At 38.5% G+C, this 21184-nt stretch overlaps 1 protein-coding gene across 1 annotated transcript in view; it reads right to left on the bottom strand.

Moving 5' to 3' along the window:
- Window positions 1-16423, bottom strand: part of kitlga (kit ligand a) — a 29098-nt gene extending 12675 nt beyond the window's left edge. The window contains exon 1 of the mRNA XM_035665186.1: window positions 16095-16423. Within this exon, the coding sequence (XP_035521079.1) occupies window positions 16095-16109 (15 nt within the window). The 5' untranslated portion in view covers window positions 16110-16423. The remainder of the gene's footprint in view (window positions 1-16094) is intronic.
- Window positions 16424-21184: the final 4761 nt, after the last annotated feature.

Below are 21184 nucleotides of genomic sequence, written 5' to 3'. Positions count from 1 at the left end.
ACAGCATTGCTCAGTGCCAGAAGATGTTGAAATGTGTCTACAACTCATCAAACATGCATCATAGTGAGGTACACATTGAAAATAGTAACACGGCACCTTTTTTGTCATCTGTTTTCTTGTTGTTCCTACAGTTAGAAGTTTGAGCTTTACTGTGCAGAATGATGCGTGTGCAGAGTTTAACACTAGAGGGATGTTTTTACATTCATCTGCTGAAAGTAGAACATTTCTCTGTGCTAACTGAAAATCAGATTTTAAGGGGTGGGGCCTAAAAGCATGATTTGTGACATCACAAATAGTTTGGAAGTCTTGTCTGGTCCAGTATGCAATTTATAAAAGTGTGGCGTAGAAACTTGAAGCCACCAGTGCACATTAACTCATAATGGACTACACTTAAGTAGGAGCCATCTAGCTAGCCTCTAGCTATATTCCACAGATTGACAGTTGTTGATGTAAATGCACCAACAAATGTAGTGATGCACAAACAAAAACCATTAAAGAAAATAAGTAAACAGATGAAATCAATTCACAGAATAAAACCGGCTTTGCAATGTTCTGTTGTTAAGGAAGAAAAGGCACTCACCATGTTTGTTATACCTAAAGGATACAGGCAATGCCTTTTTTTAAGGAACAGTTAATGTAAACACACTTTTGTTTGTTTAGACGGAAAACTTCACGAGTTATCTTTAAGATGCCTTTAGGAAATGGGGAACTACATGGTGTTGAACACAATTCTTTCTCATGGTGACAGGCCTGTGATCTGCCTCTACCTTTAGCTATTTTACAGTGTCATGGAGCTACATTGACCAACTATACATTAACAGTTGCCATGCAATCTGGCTGACCTCCTACGACTTCTCTGTGCCAGTCTGACCATATTATGCAATAGACCCACAAGTCTCCTCTTAATAGAGATTAGGGCCAGTCAGAGCCCAACCCAAAACAATTCACCAAGCTTGAAAGTGAACCTCTTCTTTAACAAGTAAAGCTTTTGAGTGTTTCACAAAGGGACTCAGTGAGAGGGATAAAAAGATCATAGTGAGCTTACTCATGTCTAATCTTCAGGCACTTCAACCAGTAAAACAGGATTTTGTTCTATAGTTTATTTAAGCAAATGTTTAATGACCCTTGCTTGCTCATTTGCAGCAATTTGTTTCTCATTCACAGTTGCACACATTCATACTTTTGTCATCCGCCACCCACGTTCCTCTTGTCACTATATATTTGTCAGACAGGGCCACAACAGGAAGAGAATGGAACAATGATCCATCAACAGCAGGAAAGGCCAAAGGAAAAGCACCATGTAAAGGGCAGATGGGATGTAATTCACTTCCGTCTCGCTTCTACTCCTCACCAAAAGTAATCGTCTTCATATGGCAGACAGGGATGATAAGCAAGCAATGTTTTAGGAGAGTCAAGTCAATCAAGTTATGTCTCAACCTCTGCATGTCATGAAGCACTTTTGTACAGGATAACAACAGTGAATGAAATCAGAGAAGTCCTTATTAAGTCATGTTACAAGTTGCTCAGCAAAGCAAAAGTTGACCCCCAAAACTCTTTAACAAATCTCAATAGATTCCTCTACATTCTTTACTTTTAAAGGAAATTATGCACAAGATGCAAATATGAAAATAAACAATGGGATCTTTGTCTTCCTCAAAACACGTGGGCTTATCTGAGTTTACAGACTTGGCAAAATTCCGTTTCGGGGTAATATCAACTGCTGAAATTACTCGCTTTAAGCAATATTATCTCTACCCCGAACAAATGCCCCTTCACCGCTTCTGCAGAAACTGTGCTATATCAAAATGAATTACAGGGAAGATTGTTACAGATACATGGAAGCCTTATCGGCTAAATTAATCCATGTGGTTCTCCATGTGATCTGACACTTTTAGACACATATCTTAGACACCAGCTCTGAAGGGAAGATGCAGGTTTAAAAAGGCCATTAGATTGTAAATTTACATTGTATAGACACGTTCGCTGCATGGTTTCTATCAATGGGAATTTCGCTGACACTACCCTGTTTCATCCCTGCAAAGTTTGTTTAAAAGATGAGTCAGTAAGCAGTAGCCATAAATTTCACAAACATCAAACAGCAAAGGAAATATCCTTTCTAGACGATCGGTGAAAAGACTAATTAAAAAGACGGAATCCCTTGAAGAAAGGCTTCTGTCATTTTGACACACAGTCAAAAACAGCAATGATGAGGTGTCGCTCAGAAAGCCCGGTCCATGTTGTGAGCATTGCCACTACCCAGCTGAATCCACCTACAGTGTGTGCTTACTATGACATTACATGTCTTTGCCAATTAATTTTAGCTTGAAAAAAAATGTTCAACAAGACTATATGCAAACATTTACAGAAAATCAAGGATGTTTCGATCTACGTTACATGTGCATTTAGTATGTAGAATAAAGCCAGAAAGGAGGTAAAATGTTCTGAACACATCTGCACCCTGCATGCTTAAAGCAGAGCAGCTGGGACTGGCAAGCTGAGCTCATAGTTGCCATTCACCGTCATTTGCTGTTCTTTGAATTCTTTGAAAACTTATGGTCATCCCTGTGGCTTTTTTGTGAGAGCAAGCACGGTCAAGTAAACACAGCAGTATACACAGCAGGATGTGATGTGAGAGTGATGACAGAAATATTAGCAGCCATTCCCTAGGTCTTTATGAGACAGATTGACAGCCCATGAAACAAGCCAGCGGAAAGCTACTCATGTTAGAAGAGCTGCAAGTTTTGATAGCAAGCTGGAGGTTCAAATCTCACTGGAGCTCTTGGTGCTGACAAGTTGTGAAGTTGTTTTCTGAAACACAGATTTTCTTAAAGTTATGGGTAGACGGGTCTTGGGGAATGGAGCAACGGATTAGATTTTGATGGTGGTCCAGATTTGGCATTTACTTCTAAACTTGACTTGTGTACAGGTTCACACTCTCCCAGGGCCTTTTAGTTTTCATTTCTATGAAAGGCCTGACTTAAAATGTATGACAGATATAGATGTCATACACTCCTTTTGTGGGTGCCCAAGGAGTGTATAATTTAATATTTTTTCTACATTGTTAAATTTAACCATTCAAACATGATGTAACATTTTCTTTTATTGACCATGTCAGTAAAATTTGATTATGTTATTAATTATGAGTAAAGTTAATAGCCAAAACATTACTGTCTAATGTCTACCACCAAAGTATAGTTAATTGTTTTTTTTTCTCCAATGCTGATCTGTCCTCCAGGTTTCATGGAAATCCATTCATGTTTGATAGACAGATAAACTGAGGGCAGGACTATTACCTCTCTAGTAGATTTAACAATGTGCATTCATTGTACTCCTCTAGAAATACTTTGTCCATATCATTGGCTTTTACTTACCAAAGGTTCAGAGCAGACCTACAACCATTAAGGATTTCACAGAAAAACTTAGGCCAACTCAGGACCTCCTTGCAAACCTTTGGCTATCACATTATCGATCTGTCTAGACGGCTCCTGTCGGACTTTCGTCTACCATGTAAAACATCATGTTCTCATGCTACCATACCACCATACTTTGCAGCATTATTGATTAGTTCTGTAAATGACGTTTTCTGCTGTTAAGTTACTCTTGATAATACTGCTGATTCTCAATTAAGATTACAGGAAAGTGCAACTGAAAGTGAAGGAAATTCTAGAGACAGTGTAACTGCATACCAGTTAAGTGGAAAATGAATATAAACATGTACGTGCATTTTAGAAGTGTCCCAGGAGTCTCTTTCTGCTCTGCTTTGCTTAAAATACATGCCATATCTATTTTTGATGGAAGCCACATCAAGCTGCACAGAGCAGTTCAAACAACCTGTGCAGAATCCTGATTGTATATCACATTAGAAACTTTTTAGCTACATAGCCTACTTAACTATGGCAGAAGCACATAAATCAAGGAAAAATCACAAAATCAACAAAATCCGAGTAAGAAAACAAAATCTGGCAGGCAAAACACTATGCTTCTGAACGCTCTCATTGCTGGTAAGGTTTAAAATTTAAAGTCACAACTGCCATACACATGCATGCACTGTACTCTCAACAGGTTCATTTTAGTGCTGTTTTGGGCTCATTGGACTATATTTGAATATTTTGAAGGAGTTAACAATAAAGAAGCAGCGTGAGCTGTTAGGTTTGACCATATAAAAAGATGCATTTGGGCAAACTCTACCTTCATCAATGTAAGCATTATCTGGTACAATGCCATTCTTGGCCCAATAAAACCCCTTCAAATCAAGCCATCACTAACTGTTATACAAACTGTATGGACATACAACATATAAGGGATGCAATAATGTGCATAATTATTATCAAATGCTTCAATATAAGCTATTAGCAATGCATATCATGAATCTTTAAGTAATTGTTTCCACCTACCAACAAGAATCACATTATTGTTATTACGTTACATATAAATCATCAACCCAGGCATGGCTAATTGCCATTAAATCCATCTATAAATTTGCACCTGGCTGTTGAACAATGTAATGAAAAACTACCTATTCACAAAAAAGACCTAACACTGGGAAAGCCACTGATATGCTACACAATGAGCTTCACCCTATGAAAAGAACTGCTGGCCAGTGATTATTCTGCATGTGCGGGTTTTGTTTAAGCAACATTTTGGTCAGAATAGTCCAAAATAATGAATTAGAGGTGCAGCCTCTTCAGTTACAGTTACAACGCTTTGAGAAATCATTAGTCTGAATTAGTCTCCTACTCTTCAAGTCCTGAAAAAGAAGACACAAGTAGAGTTTTGTAACTAATTTACTTTGATCTACCTTTCTTAGTTCTCGCAGTATATGAAAGTAGACATATTTGTATAAATATGAATGTAGTTTGTCAGCCAGATGAAATGTAGCTTGGATATTATTGTAATAAATGTTAAAAGTTTAAACCATCTTGTAATGCTTACAACAATGTTGTGTGATGCAGTGCACAGAAGCATATACAACATGGTATTATAAAACCAAGTTGCACAATTCCTATCTTATCGTGAGCCGTCTTATTTAAACAAGGAAATAGATGGGAAAACATCTTGGTTAAATTCTACCCGTGCAAAAACAAACAGATCTTGTTTCTACAAGTTCCAAAAATGTTCATGGACTCCCAACACACAGCTTGAGCCAAACATATCAACAAACAAGAAGGCTTCAGTGAGAAAATCGAGATGACTTCAACTCACTCATTTGAATGTTTCCCTGACACTCTCTCAGTGACCTTATGTGACTGAAGTCACAGCAGCACTCCCAGGGAATGAAACTATTTCCCATGCTGAAAATGGTGAATATAACTGGAACACTAAAAGCGATGCTATTGCTGTGTCCTTAATGAAGCAAATAACCCACCTTTATTCTCACAGCGGAACCAGCTGACATCAAACCAAAACTGTTGAGCGGTCAGGTGCAATCCTCCAATCTAAAGCCCTCTTGTCCATCATTGTCAGGTGCATTACAGCTCTCAAGGCCTGCGAGCCTGCTCTCCCTCATCATATTGATGCTGAGGATGATTACCCCCCTCTCATTTTCCACCACCACTTTGAACCCGAGGCATCATTAGCTGAACAGGCTCTCCAGACCACCGGCCTTGTGGCCCTCTTAACCACATAATCTCATAAAAGCAGAACACAGGACCTTGCATGACATTAGTCCACCATAGCAACATGCAGCCTGTTTTGTCCAAGAGATGGATATTTTATACTAATCTTTTTCCTAGATCATTGTTTTGCCATGTGATATTAGTTCCCATGTTTCATAATGAGGATTAAAACAGGGCAGATGATAAAGGCTGTGCAAAGAAAATACTAGGCTGCTGTTGCTGTCCAGATGTTCTAGAGTAGCTCCAGGCTAACCAAGGCTTTCAAATTAATGCATCATTCATAGGTTTGTTTTTGGACCTCAGCTTTTTGTGTTTGCTGTTTTTGTGTCAAAAGCAATTCCCACTTCATTCCCAGCCATAATCTATCACGCCGACTACTAAAATAATTGTTGAAATGTGTATATGTGTTGTTCAGGATGTTGTTTATATCAGTCAGTACAGGTCACAAGCCACCAGGAAGTACCTTAGTCATATTCACATGTCAATATTTAACATCTCAATGGATAAACTGCACAGATTCAATCCTCAATATTCAGGAGACAAAAGAAAACAATAAAAATATAAAAGACTGCAACTGCTTAAGTATCTATTATCAAAAATGTATTTTGTGTTGAACCAAGTCAAACATTAGCAGAAGCCAGACTGCAGTTATCACCCAATCTGTAACCTGGATTACATATTAAAAATATGACCTGTTAAATGTATTTTCAGACCATAAACCAGTACAGAAAAAACGCTAAATTAACAAAGCCTGGACATGCACTTGATTTTCAAGAGACTAGAGCTCACTTACTTCATGTGTAAATCAAATTAGCATTTAAGAACATTCAGTCTACTGCTGCTGTCTGCTGAGGTGCACTTAACAATCTGCTGGCACTAATAAAATACACTTCAAGGTAATAGAGAGGAGCCATATAGAATCAAACTGGTAGTGCTGAAACTTAAGAGGCACTTCTTGGTGGTAATGACTGTTGCACATGAGTTGAACATGGTTAATATTGTGTATTAGAAAAACACTACACAGTATAAGAGACCTGTCAGAACCTCTAAGCCTCTAAAATTTCAAACGGAAAAAAATGTGTCTCAACATTATCAACAATAAATGGATCGACAACAACCACTATTTTGCTAGGTGTATGTGTTTGCTCCAGTTCAACTTGACAGCAACTAGCAATTAAAGATGCAATAAAAGTTGTTTTTTTTCCTCTACCAATACCTACACCTAATCCTATCCCAATACCAATACCTAAACTATGGGTACTAATTACTGATTCAATACCATTGCTCTCTTTTTGCCAAATTAATAACCCTGAATAATTATAGCTGTTGCTACCTCACTGCAAGAACTCACTGGGATGAATTAGACAGCCTGAAACTGTATTTAATTTGGATCTGGTCGATACCCGATCCTCTTAATATAGTACAGCTACCTCACTGCATGGAATAACTAAGATACTATTATGCACATGGGATTGGCGGATACCCGATTAGCTTAATAAGGGCAGATCTAGCCGCACCTGATCCAGCAGATTGGATCGATGCATCTCTGTTTGCAAAGGGCTACATTTCTGAAAGGCAAATTAGCAAAACATGAAGAGAGAAATTGAGACCTTAATGAATACCTTACTAAATGGCAAATGCAAAATACATTTATTATTGAGCATGTTGGATGGGCAACCTAAGAAAAACACATAATGATGTCACACAGAAAGATGGCACCCACTGGTGTATCTGCCCCCTGAGTAACGCTATCCAGGTGTGTAGAAACATATTACAAACACCTGGACAGACAGAGGCAAAGGCCCTGTGGGATTAAACCACTTAATGGCACCGGTGCTCACAATAACGAGCAAGCTGCCGCACATAGCTATAGTAAAAGATACTTTAGTTGCTGAACAACTGAGAAACGGCTCATTTAATTCAACATGAAAACCATTTGTTTTGTTGTGTGTGTGACTAAGCATATGTTGTTGAGAAAAACAGGAAACAAACAAACCTTTTCAAATGTCTAATGAAACCAGACCTCACCATGGCTTTGTTGGAATTTACAGAGAACACCCGTGGTGTTAAACAATGGGTTTCAAAGATTAGTGTGTACCAAACGCTGCGGCCCTTTAACAAAATATTAGTGTCGGTGATCTGGAGAGGATTAGAAGTTTTAATGGTGAAAACACAAATGTATCTAAGTAAACAATGGGCACAGAGAGGAAAAACAATCGAGAGCTGCTATTTTCAGGGACATACACGGGATTCCTATTTCAAACTTGGAACCAGCGAGTGTCCTTTGGCTTAGTGAAATGTTGTTATTCCATGTTTCCTGAGAGGAATTTCTCCTGACATTTGTTGTTTGAGATGGAGCAGTGGCTGAATTAGATTATTGTCTCTGACACTTCCTGAGAGTCCCAATGTGTAATTGAAGAATTATGGCCCTTGTTACATCAACTGATGGATAATTGCTTTGTTACTGTGAAATTTTGCTGTTTTACATTTGTATGGAACTCTTATGAGTGAACCTGGCCATAATTTAACCAAATAAATAGCTGCCTCTTAAGGGGACGTGTTGACTTGAACTACTGATGCTTTGATTGCAATCAAGGCATCCCTTGGTGTCTCGCAGGAAATCTGATCTTGCTACTGAGAGCAAATTTGAAAAGGGGGAGGATGAAGATAAAATGCATTTGATGACTGTATGCTCTCTGTTGTTTTCCTTGGAAAGGAAAAGCGTAATTTTATGTTCCCCTTACAGTCTCTTTATATAGCCATAACTTACTATGTAAACAAATAACTTCAAGGGAGGATCTTGTTAATATACGGTAACTACAGGAGGGGAATTTGGCTTGGACAACAAGGAAGAAAGTTGAGTTGTGCAACTGTGCTTTTTTATCAGATTCCCTTATGGATGTCCTGACAAGTTTTGACTTTCAGAAGTTCTCACCTACAGTTCAGCTAAGTTTTTAACTTGTCTGGCAAAGAAGGTAGTGAATTGTAAAAAAAAATACATATATCTTTTGAAGTTTTGATCTTGTGATTCATCCCTGGATATGTATGACTGTTGTCGGTAATGGCTGTCACCCTGATGTTAACCAGACCATTGTGGACCAGTTATTCAATTCCAAATAATCTATTATGCTGTTTGCTCTGATCACACAAGGCGTAAACAATGTTGCAGCTGATCAGCAACATGTGCTACCTTTTTGGTTTCTGTTACACACTGAATTGTACAGATGTTTTGAAATTCGGCTGGGTATTGAATCTCAACACCTTTTTAGTACGGAAAAAATTGTGTTCGTAGCAAAGTAGACTATTGAAAACTCTCAGTACTGAGAGCAGGCATTGAATGCTTCCTCAAAGTTTTGGGGTCTACACAGCAATCACACTCAGATGAAGGACAAAACATGCAGGCTGTGGTCGGCAAGAAAATAAATGAACAGGATTTTGTGGCATGTGATTTTAGCACAATTTCAAAAGCTAAACTACTAACAAAAGCATCTACTGATTGTGTTCAGGAAGTGGTCTTATAATTGATCTGGATGAGCCAAAAATGGTAATCATTTTGCCCGTCAGGGTGGGTATTTCACCTGATTAATAGATCAAAGAGTTAGAACTGCTGCTCTTGTAACCTACTTAATGTCAGTGTCACTTCGTCAGTTCATTAAGTCCATTAAAAAGTGTGTGAAGGGCAATCACACAATAATAATCCCTGAATCCTTACTATATAACACACCTCCCTTTCATCCTGCCTCAACCTGTTAGTTATTATATAAATATCGGTTTGCAGTCTAATAATACTAATAATGCTGATGCTTAATTATTTCTTCACATGCGACCAAAGAACATAAACTTCTGTCAGGTGGGTCCTGATGATGCAAAATGACAATCGCCAAAACCATCCAATTAAGGAGTTACCTGTCAGTCTGTATAGTTTCATGTTTACTCCTCTTGGTTCGGACCAGAACTTACATCCCTGGGTCCAGATCAAATGAACCCAACTACAGGCATGAATACACTCCCACTGTCATGCTAAAACTGAGAAAAACTGCATTAAACAGTGTTTAAAAATCACAAGGAACAGTTTTAGTCGGTTGCACAAGATGTCAAGCATAAAACAATGTTCTTATGACAAAACTCGCACAAAGATTCAGATCAGTCATCCTTTGTGGCTTCTAATCATTGCACGAGGAAGAACTAATCATGTGGAAACTGCAATTTCCAAGCCAACAGATCTACTATTAGTCATCAAGATTTCTATGAACATGAAACAAATTAAACCAATCTAAAGGCCCTCCAGCAGCGACTGTTCTGAGCCAGATGTACACTGGGATAGCTCACTGATGACTGAGCTCGTAAAAATATCCAGCAGTCCCGCATGAGTAAGGGATCTCAAGCTTCTGTGAGTTCTACTAGTTTAAGACAACATGCCAATCACACAGACCTGAGGTATTTAAAGAGCCTAAAAAAAAAGTATAACACAACCACAACCCAATGAGTGTGCTCAATAAATTTCATGTTTCTTTACAGAAAGGGTGGGAATAATCCACCGATCACTTTGCAGTTTGTTTGAGATGTCATCGACTTCACCAGATGATGTTTCTTCTATTATTCTGTGACAGCAGGCTGCTGCTTTAAAAGATGTGAAACCAAATCAACAAAAAATTTCCCCTTCATACAAAGATAAAAAAACACATGAACACTCTAATCCTGTTTAAGTAAATATAACTAAGCCTCTAGGGAAATATTACATTCAGATTTGTCAGGTCTCAGCTTTTAATGTAACGTTATCCAGACGATAGAATGTGCTGTAGCTTCACATTGGCCAAATGAGGCACAGTAGGAGAGTTTAAATTCCTACTTCATCAACATTTCTGGTAGCTTTCAACAGAAAGGGTGTGAGGGTTACATCCACAACTGCCGGGAGAATACTTTGAAAGATTTTGTGGCTACTCTGCAAAACCTTGTATCTCCTAAATGTCAACGTTTCAGGGACCAACAAAAACAGACTTGCAGACCATAAATTTCAGAGTTTATCCAGTGGCTTTTTAAAAGGTTTTGCAAGACTACGAGTGTGGAGAAATTTTCCCAACCCACAGCAGAGCAATGAACCCTCTAACTAAATTTAAAACCACTGGAAGTGTGGCTTGATGTTTTCAAAATATCAAGAATTATCATATGAGACAGAGAGGACAGGTTCATGTGAGGAAGCACTGTGGGTCCAAAGAGGGTTCAAACTATGCCCTTATGTCTCTTAGCCAAAACAGAAACCACTAAATTCAACATTTTCATATTCTGTTTCTTGCCGAGAATACTGCAGAGGAGAATATTTAAATGAACCCTTGTTGCACCTGCTGAAGCGTTTCTAACATTTGCACTCTCAGTGAGTCAATCAAGTTCCCTTTAAACAAGCACTTGCTTTCAATTCAGGGACACTGATAATAAGAGAGTCTGTAGCTCAAGTAAGTGTAATAAATGGGACCTGACGCGGGTCCTTCATCAAATATGACTTAGAATATCTGTGGTAAAGTGCTGCTTTCAAAGTAGCAGCTGTATTTATGTCCTGAATTCTTGTTGCGAACACAGAAGGAATGTTGGCTAGAGCAGCAACAAAAACGCATTTTATTTTTATTTACATTGTGCATTACGAGGAATTGATTACTGGTTTAGTCTAAGAAACTGTGGAAAATGTCCATTACATTTTGTTCCGTTCCATTTCCCAGAGCCCACAGTGACCATCAGACCAACGTGCCAAAACCCAAATGTTTTAAAATGACATAAAACAGAAAACCGGAAACTGTTTTTTCTTGATAAATGTTCAGTGTTGCTCGTGCTTTTGAATCAGAGCTGCAGTCTGAAAGAATTGGACATACCTATCTTTCCCTTGTTCAGTATTTACTACATACAGCAGTAGACAATTTAAGGGGTACGCCATAGTGATATTAATAATCAATTGAGATTTGAGAAACTCATGAAGTGTGCAAGGCTACAATAAGAATATCAATTCTAATCATCAAATATTCAACTCAAATATTATGTTAGAAATGTAATACAGCACACTAAGTAGCAAAGAGGGAGTGATTTGAGACACAGTCTTGAGGGTTTAGTGTTATGTGCTGGTAATTGCCTCAGACAATTAAATCCCTATGACTTCTTGTACACACTTCATGAAAACCGGGTACATACATATCCACATAATGTTCCCGCTAATGTTTGCATGACACCTATTCACTGTGCCTTTTGTACAAGCCTGAACCTGGATCTAATAAATCTTCAAACCAATCCAACCGGTCATTTCAAGCTTGCACATCAGGTTGAAAAAGCCTGCAGGAATTCCTAACTGATAGACCTTAGCATAGCAGTTAATGGTTATGATAGAAAAAATAATAGTTTTTAAATTCTCAAACTTCCTTGTGTGTTTTTTAACTCCTGGCTGGCTTTTGGGCTATATTCTGAAACCTCTGCCACACCTTACTCGTACATTAGAGAAATCAACCACAGATAAACACCAGGATTTCCAAGAAGGCGTATCAGCAGATTTCCTGCAAAATACATTCACCCAAAGACACGTCTCCTTTGAGCCAGGGTTAAGGTTAGACTGGGCACGTAGTCCAGTGACTGCAGACGGGCTTCTCTCTGGATCAGCAGACTGAATGTCTTGTTGCTGCAGAAATAAGACATCAAATGCTGAGACACGAGGCCTGGGCTCTGTGACAGAAGAAAATCCTGTAACTCAAACCATGTTTGCTTTGTTGTTGCTTTTATGGATTCGGCATGCTCTACAGTTCGAAAAAAAAGTGTTGTTTTTTTCCACAAGGGGAAAGCCAACATTTAAGAATGTGACTACACAAAGTTTTAGAGCTAATTATGGCACTTTCCACTAAACATCTTAGGAAACACACGTTTGTTTAGATAGACTACATGATTTGCTGTACTTTTTTAATTAAATTTACAGCCCAAGTATTAAGTTTGTCCTATTTGGACCTAGATGGTGCAAATGAGGTGAGACTCCTGGATTTTAGGTCAAACATTAGCTTTGTGTGCAAAGGACGGGGGCTCTTAATTAGCTTGTCCATAATGGTGCTGAACTGTGCCTGCTTTGCAATCTAAATCAAAGAGAAAAAAAAGTGTGTAAAATAATACCCAAGACATCTATGTGTTGTTGCATTTGATACAGCCAAAAAAACAAAACAGCGTCTCAGATGTGAAAACATTTAACATTTAACATTACCATTCAAGTAGTTTAGCTGACATTAAGTTATGTGGCAGCGATCTCATTGAACACAAAGTGAATAACTTGATGAAAGATGTTCAGCTTGGTATGAGCGGTGATTAAAACATGAGTCATAGATATGCAGCCTTGCCAAATAAGCATTCATGACTGATGCGAGCTTCTGATACAATTATTGACAGTGAGAGCTAAAGTTCACAGATGCGACGGAGAATGCTTACTTGAGATGAGAAGATCCACTTCAGACGGAGTACTCATTATTTGTTTCTGCAACACAATGCGCGCTCTACGCTGAGTGTACTTACACTGCACAGCATGGTAGCACTAACTCAGTGCTTTGGGTTTCCTTTCCTGCTGTTGATGTTATCTGATTACTAAACTATTAAAACAAATCATTAGCCTTGATTAGCAGATTTAAGTCTTTATTGCATCTGGTTTTTATACTCAAATATGCCATGTCTTGATTTATTTTCTAAATTTATTCAGCTGTGATTACTGCAGAGTGTAATTCTGACACATCACTACAACGCCTACCTCTTGTATGCTTCCCAGAACATGTGACATAAATCTAATGATGCAGAGCGGTCTGTCTTTTCTTTTCATTCTTTGCCTTCTGGTCTGCACCTACCTGCATCTTTCACAAGCTGAAAAAAAATTATTTGACAATCAATCTATCAAAAAAGGAAAAAAAAGATTTAGTTTACTCAAGGGGGCCCTCATGCTACACACTGGTCCTCAGCAGGCCAGGTCAAAGGCCTCAACAATAAAGCAGAAGCAAACTGAGCCAACATTATGTGAGCAGTTGGCCTGTGGATTTACAGCGTGTGTTAGAACTTGTCTCCTCTGGCTAGACCATGTGTACGTCTAAATCATCCTGGTACTTAAAATACTCCACCTGGATGGAAATGCATGAAGTCAGTCAAAGACCAGCAAGCTTTATATCATCACAAAGATCACCAGTAAATAGTGCAAAAATTACTTTAACATGTAATATGTGTCTCTTTAGGGAGGACAGAAGGGCACAGCAGACACAAGATTTCTCTCTAAACCTCCCACAGCCCAAAGACCTGTGCAGCCCTCCAACACTGTGCAGGCATCAGAAAACTAGCGCTCCCTACTGGTGTTAAATGTTCTGTTAAGGTGTGAAAGTCTAGACAGGCTCTTCCTCTTTCTCTCATGCATACACTGCATGTGCCATAGCTTGTCTAAGAGTGAGAGTCTTTTGCTAACAATCACTTTCATTACAGTGGATCTAAGCCATTTCGTTCTTGGTTATAACTTATTACACCGAATATAGTACCATCATTACATCATTACATTTGCTATAAATGACCTTTTTTATACTCTAATCCCCAATGGAAATAGGAAAGGAATAGCGTCCTTGAAAAAAGCTAGAAATGTTTTTTGCATTTTTACATCACAGTTTTAACATAAAAATTGAGACAACCCCTCTACATATTATCTACATGTGATTACGTGGCAGTGGAAATACCTGGAGCTGTGGCAAGGAGAGTAAATAAAAGATGAAAGGTGTCTATTAATTCAGTCAGGCACACAGCGCAACTTACTGTATAACTTAATTAAAAAAGAATAAAGGAAACTCTGCTCAGAATGTGATTAACAGCAGCAGGGATGCAGAAATGCCCACCCTTCCTCCAGGAAACATCAAAGACTTGTATCCCCAGATGCATGTAGACACACATGCATACACACCCTTTAATATCAATATTAATGTTTCGTGTCCTTTTATTTTCTGATATCGTGATTAAAATGAGCTTAAATTGCCAAGCAGAGTGAGGCACAGATTAGTCCAAAACCTGAGGGTTCAGTCAAACAGCCTGTGGGATGTAATGCAGGTTAAACCTGCCTAAATTTAGTTTACACGCCTTCTTAAACGCACAACTCACACGCACGCACACCCCGCACACACACACATTAAATCTATGTAAGAGAGTTTTCACATTTCACTGTTTAACAGTGGTTGGTTCCCTAAAGGTGGTCACCTGCTGGGATAGATGGAGGATCAAACTTTCCATGTATACACCACAGGGATCAAGGTGACAGCTGCTGTTACACTGCAGGCCTGTGCGTAATGTATGGATTTTTCTTTGCTACAGTAAAACGAATGGCCTTAAAAAAAACCTTTAGTCGTCAATTTGTACATTTTTGTGTCAGCCATGCCAGAGGCCATACATGATGGTGTCCGGGCTTGCATGCACAGCAGCGCTCTTACAGACGGACAGCGGCCGTTCTCGCTGTAAAATAGGCTCCTCAATAACCTGATCGGGCACCCTGAACCGGTGAACGTAAGGTGACGAAAAGGTAGTTTCATTTTTTATATATATGAATTTATCAGTTTCAGGCCACAACCAGGCAAAGAAGCACCAATACAAACATAAATAGGGTATATTCAGAGAAGCAGAGACTGACACCATGACCTCACATTATTCCTAATGAACAACAGTTCAATTTACTCGATACAGATTTGTGTCACCCTGGAAAGGCGGATAAATTACATATATATAATAGCAGTTGCCTGTTCAGAAAAGCAACTTCTACTCGAAAATCTGTCCTTATTAAAAGACAGTCAGTAAGTTACCTGTTCGGCTTTACGCATAAAGAGCTCTGTTCTGCAGGTTAAAAAAAGGTGTAAAGTAATTCTATCTTCTCCCCGATTAAAACTCATCTCAAGTCATATCAAGAATAAAACTAAATAGGTCTCAGTGACCGTTACGCAAGGTGCGAACCGTCTCAGACGTGGATAGGCTGTGCCAGACTGGCGCCGCAAATACAAACTTATTGATCGGGGAGGCTTTAGGAGGGCTGCTCTTCCAAAAAATGACAAATAAATACATGAAAATAAGAAAGCCGTGGATGAACACACGTTGCGTAAACTGAACTGGTTAAATTGCATTTTGGAGGAAGCGAGAGGAAAGCAGGTTTAACACCTTGCCCCCACAAGAAGCTAGGGAATTAACGTACACCGCAGTAGAGGAAGCGCTACCGAACAACTCTGTTCCTGCTCGCACTTACATACAATTAATGACCACAAAGCACTCTGTTTCTCTTCTAAACTGCACAATGTTTGAGAATAATATGAAGGGAATTTAAAAAGTGTCGAATCTAACAGGCTTCTGGTTAACTTTGACTCCTCGAGAGCCTCAGAAAGCGTGTCCCGGCTCCCACACATCACGCCGGAAAGCAAACTGTTTATTTCCTCAAATAAAAAAAACAACAAACACACAAAATCAATCACTTACTTTTGACTTCTTCATATGGAACGGCAGGAGTAAATCCAGTATGTGCGAAAGCCTATTTTATTTTACTTCTACGGGGAGGAAAGGGGTTGTCATCATCCTGTGTGCACATATCCAATGCCTAAGTCAGCGGTATCCAAGCAAAGGAGAAAAAAGCCCCCAAAACAACAAGAAGAAGAACGGCAAAAAATGGGAAATCAAACTTTTAACCTCTGCAACCTGTAAGCTAATGGCGTGTGGCATCTAGCCCATCTATCTACAACACAGATCCAGACACTGAGGGCTCACAGCAGCGGAGCGGCACAGCGCGCAGAGGGAGGGAGTTAAGGCTTTATAATGATGCGTAAAGAGCAGTCAAAGAGCCGCCCTCTGACGAGCCGCAATGTGAAGAGGTTCACTTCAAATCCACTACTGCCAATATAAACAGATCAAACAAGAAAACAGGTTCAGAGTTTCACTGTGCGTGTTGCTCAATAGTGAGTGTATCGCCTGGCTCAAGTGCTTTTACTAGGCATTTAACCCATTGCTACCCATACGTTTGAGGCTATGCAATAATGATATAATAATAATTACCGTGAATTAAGAACAATTTATGTCCCTAACTGGACATTTATATCTGTTTTTTTTATTATTTTTACGCAGGCACACATAAGTATACACATAACTAACATTGCAGTGTTCTAATCTCTGCTTCAAGAATACATTTTAAATCATTCATACAAAACGAAATGAAGCATGAGTGTCTGTAGCAAAACAGTCCGCATATGCATTATTAGATTAAGTATCAAATGAACCTGAAACATTGTCTCTGAGTAGGTGGCACTTGTACACTTACAAATTCAATTCATAAAATGATTTGACTGAAAAACCTTTGGACTGTGAAATTGTGCCCTCCCCTTTTGTGCGTGTGGTGTGAGTGTGTGAGTGAGTGAGTGAGTGTCTGTGTGTGTGTGTGTGTGTGTGTAACTAACTGAATGAGTGACTCAGTAACTTAATGAGTCAGTGTGTGTGTGTATCATAGAATCCATGGAGCCATGGGCATTTTTAAGACATAACAAACTGTACATTGTGACATGAACAATAACTTAAAACAGAGAGAAAATAAAACGTCAGAACCTTCAATGAGTTATTTGACATGACTGGTATGCCACTTACTTTTATATGTTTGGTTTGCTACATATGTGCAACAGGACAATTTAAGATCCAGTAAGTAGAATTTAGTGGCATCTAGTGGTTTAGTTGCAGATTGGAACTCCGTCGCCTCACCCTCCCCTTCCAAGCTCAAAGGAGACATTATGGTGGCTGAGAAACACACACACACACACACACAAAACGCCATTATCTAGAGCTAATGTTTGGTTTGTCCCTTCTGGGCTACTGTATAAACATGCCAATTCAACATCCTCAATTCTGAGGTAAAAACTAAACCTATAATTAATGCATTTTACATTTCTGCCCACAGTTCCTCCTGGTTCCTGACACCTTAAAAGAACAAAAGAAAGCTTTCTTGAGTCATCAAAGCCTTTCCCTGGGGCTGTTACAAAATGAAATGGAAACCCTTTTACAAGCATGTTTGAGTGAAAGCTTTTGCTCTAGGTGCTTTTGAGGGAAAAATGGAAGGGCAAAATATTCTTCAGATTTTTTAAAATTGTTGAGCACATGAGATCTACGTTATGACAGATGACGTTTATTGGCAGAGTGCATGAATATATTACATTCAAGCCTGTTAAAAAAGTTGGAACCTGAAGTGACAAACTGTATGCAAAGATTATGTTCTAATGGGCTTATTCTGCCAACAAAATGTGTACAAACTGCTTTACAAGGTTTGGACACCAATGCATTCTGGGAGGTCTCATTAGTTAAAAAAATGAATGTGACTGATGTCAAAGGCCCCTTTTTTGCCACAGTTTTCCTTCTTTTTCTAAAATTACTCAGACTGTCCTTATTATACTGCGGTTTGTTTTACCTAAACTGTCTTCCACAAAAGTACATTTATTATGTTTTGTTGCAACTTTTCATTCCAATACTCAGAATAGTTAACATTCCTGTAAAGCAGTGAAATTTAGAGGGAGGATGATAGAAAAATGTGTTCCAGTAAGTCTTACGTGTTTTTGATCTGCCGAATTTTTCACTAAATGTGAAAATGTATAATATATATACAGTATTTTACTTTTCATTTTCGTCAATTACACCTGTTTGTTTTTGTGCAAAATTGAAAATGCTCATTATAACAGGTTGATGATGTGGCTCATGTTTCTCAAATCTCAATCAAGTGTGGTTGCCTGGCTAAACACCACCAATACCTTTTCCATCCTTCTGAGACCTTCTCACTATAAGAACTTAAATATTGGTTGTCTGTTGCCTGAAAAAAAAAGGGCGTGGCCACCAGAACCGAAACGAGGACATTGCGTTCACATGTTAGGCTTTTTCTTAACCACAGACATGTCTACCCCAGTGTCCCTCTTAAACCTTTCTGACAGTGCTTTATAAAGACTGGAGTCCTACTATGTATTATTACTTACATCCTGTGATGTTGCTTTGCTTCATTCTGTGCCTGTTTCATTTATCACAGGCCTAGCGATTAAAAAATAATAATACCAGCCTTGTTGTCGTATTCAATTTAAATACATATTTTAATCAGATTTTATGTGTTGGTACATACAATAATACCTAATATAAACATAATTATAGTCACAAAACTGACCTTATCATATCATATCATACTAAACTTTTTTTTTTTTTTGGATGCCTCCTTTCGTTACGTGGAGGCAGATTCGATTTCCTCTGCCTGAGGTAAAACCTCCACTGATAGGGGTTTTGTTGTCGGTAATTCTTCTAAGTCAATAACATGTTAGTGCTTCAAGCATATTCCTGTCACCACCTACTTGTCAAGGGGCTCATCAGAGAAGAATGAGGTGTGTGCTTTGTGTTGATTGAGTGCAGATGATCTGCGCATATTTCATGCCCGGCTTTCAGAAGCTTTTGTTGTGTGCAGTGCAGAATTTGCCTAACCCCTTGGACTAATTGCAAAGAAATAATAGGATTAGCAATCAGAGATGTATTTGTGTACTGAATGCCCACCACCACCTAAATTGAGAAACACAGACCACCTACCTCTCATGTAGAGCTGCTGTCTGAAAGGCATAATTATATAATGTGCTTATTTCGCAAATCTGTCTGTAAAATACTACGCCTCCACGGATATTTATCAATGAATTTAATCCAGACTTGCAAGAAACAGGATTTCCTGTACTTACAGTGCAAGTCCCCCGTGGAATGTCTGATCACTGTATCCACATTAAAGCTGCATTAATTGATTTTTGCCCCTAAATTTTTACCAGGAAAAAGCCTCTATAACAAGGAGCCAAACCTACAGTCCTGACATATTATCATTTATCATAACAGTAACATCTAACGAACACAGAGCAAATTAGCGCCCCCCACCCACCCTAATATTCAGTCTCCTTTTCTCTTAACTTGTATTTGAATTGATTATTGGTTATTTAATATTGTTGTATTTTACTCATACTTCCTTTTGCTCGGTGCTTTATAAATTTAATACTGTTTTTAAATTGTTTGTACTTTTTCTATTGTAAAGCACTTTTGAAAGTTCAAGAATTGGTGATTCTCATTGGTGATTGATTCTCTGTGAGTTTGTCTCTAGCTGTTTTTTTTATTAGCATTGAATCAGCATTGTTTGATTCAATGCTGTCTTTTTAAGATGACTTGGCATTTCTGTTTTATTTGATAGTATAAAGTCTAAGGCTGTCACTAATTTAAGATTTTTCCAATAAACTAGTAGTTGTAAATAAAGCCTATAGTTAATAGTTAACTGATTGTCGAACATTTATTATATTAATTAAATTATTTGAACATATATATTTTAACAGCTGCCTCTTAAACAATAACGGAAAAAGCAATTATGAATTCTGAATGTGTCAGAACAACCAGCAAGGACAGTGAACATTTAGTTCATTTATTAATAACATGGAACTTCACAAAAAGATTTATACCGGTACTCACAGGCTTATCAACACAATGGATAATGCATAACGTTGACTGTTACAAATTAACTTGCTACAAAGTCACTCCTCTCCCTTCATGCCTTTCCTTCTCCGTCCTCCACCTGAACAGTGTGTCTAGTCCTCTGATGGTGTCAGAGACTGTATTCGGTCCCAGTGTCAGCCCAGGTCTGTTGCCCCTATTAGCAGTTAGCACCTGCAGCAGCGCTGTGTTATGAGAGAAAGGGTCTGTGCTGCAACAATTGTCCTGGTGACAAGCCGCAGCTCCAGTGTGTTGCTAAAAAAAATGTATGCGAATATCTGACTAATAAAAAGTGTGTCAACTAAGACTCTTCTCGTCGACTGACAGTTTACTCGACTATCAGGAAATGTGGAGAAGGGGAGGATAATGATGAGCAACAAAGGTCAGCCAGATTCAGATCAGCCACTTTGCAACTACAAGGTATTTGTTTTAGACCACCAGGCCATCGTACGTACAACAATGTAATGTTAACATAAAAAATATTGGAGCTTTAATAATACCACTGAGTAGACACTCTACAGTAGTAACACTGTGTTTCTTTTCTGTAATTAAATACACAACTGCGCCAATGTCAGTGTCTACAGTTTCGAGTAACATATGGGCTTCATATAAAATGTTTGAACATTTAAAATGTCAGAGTTAATAACAAGCTTCAGTGTACAGTGGCCCAAAAAGGGTTTCTGAAATGCTGACTACACCTGCGCCAAAGAAAATATCTCTCAAGTGACACAAAGTTTTGTGTGGTCGGTTTATCTTTTGAGTTTCTAATATGAAATCAAACAAAACATTTCTAGAAGCCGATCTTTGCTTGATTCTAGTGTAGCTCATTGCCTTAAAATTCTCAAATCAAGTTGATTTGTATTTGGGAAATTTTGAAACTGAACTAAAAGAATCAGTAACTTATTTGAAAAAAACCTGACTTTTAAAGTAGTATGTGGTAAATGGCAAATGGACCTGTACTTGTATAGCACCTTTCTAGTCTTCCAACCACTCAAAGCACTTTTACACTACATGCCACATTCACCCTTTCACACACATTCACACAGCAT

The sequence above is a fragment of the Morone saxatilis genome, unplaced genomic scaffold (genome assembly GCF_004916995.1).
Source record: "Morone saxatilis isolate NCDOM2014 unplaced genomic scaffold, NCSU_SB_2.0 Contig2, whole genome shotgun sequence".
NCBI classification, from domain to species: Eukaryota; Metazoa; Chordata; class Actinopteri; family Moronidae; genus Morone; species Morone saxatilis.
The sequence above is the reverse complement of the archived record's forward strand: the minus strand, read 5'-3'. Positions and strand labels throughout refer to the sequence as shown.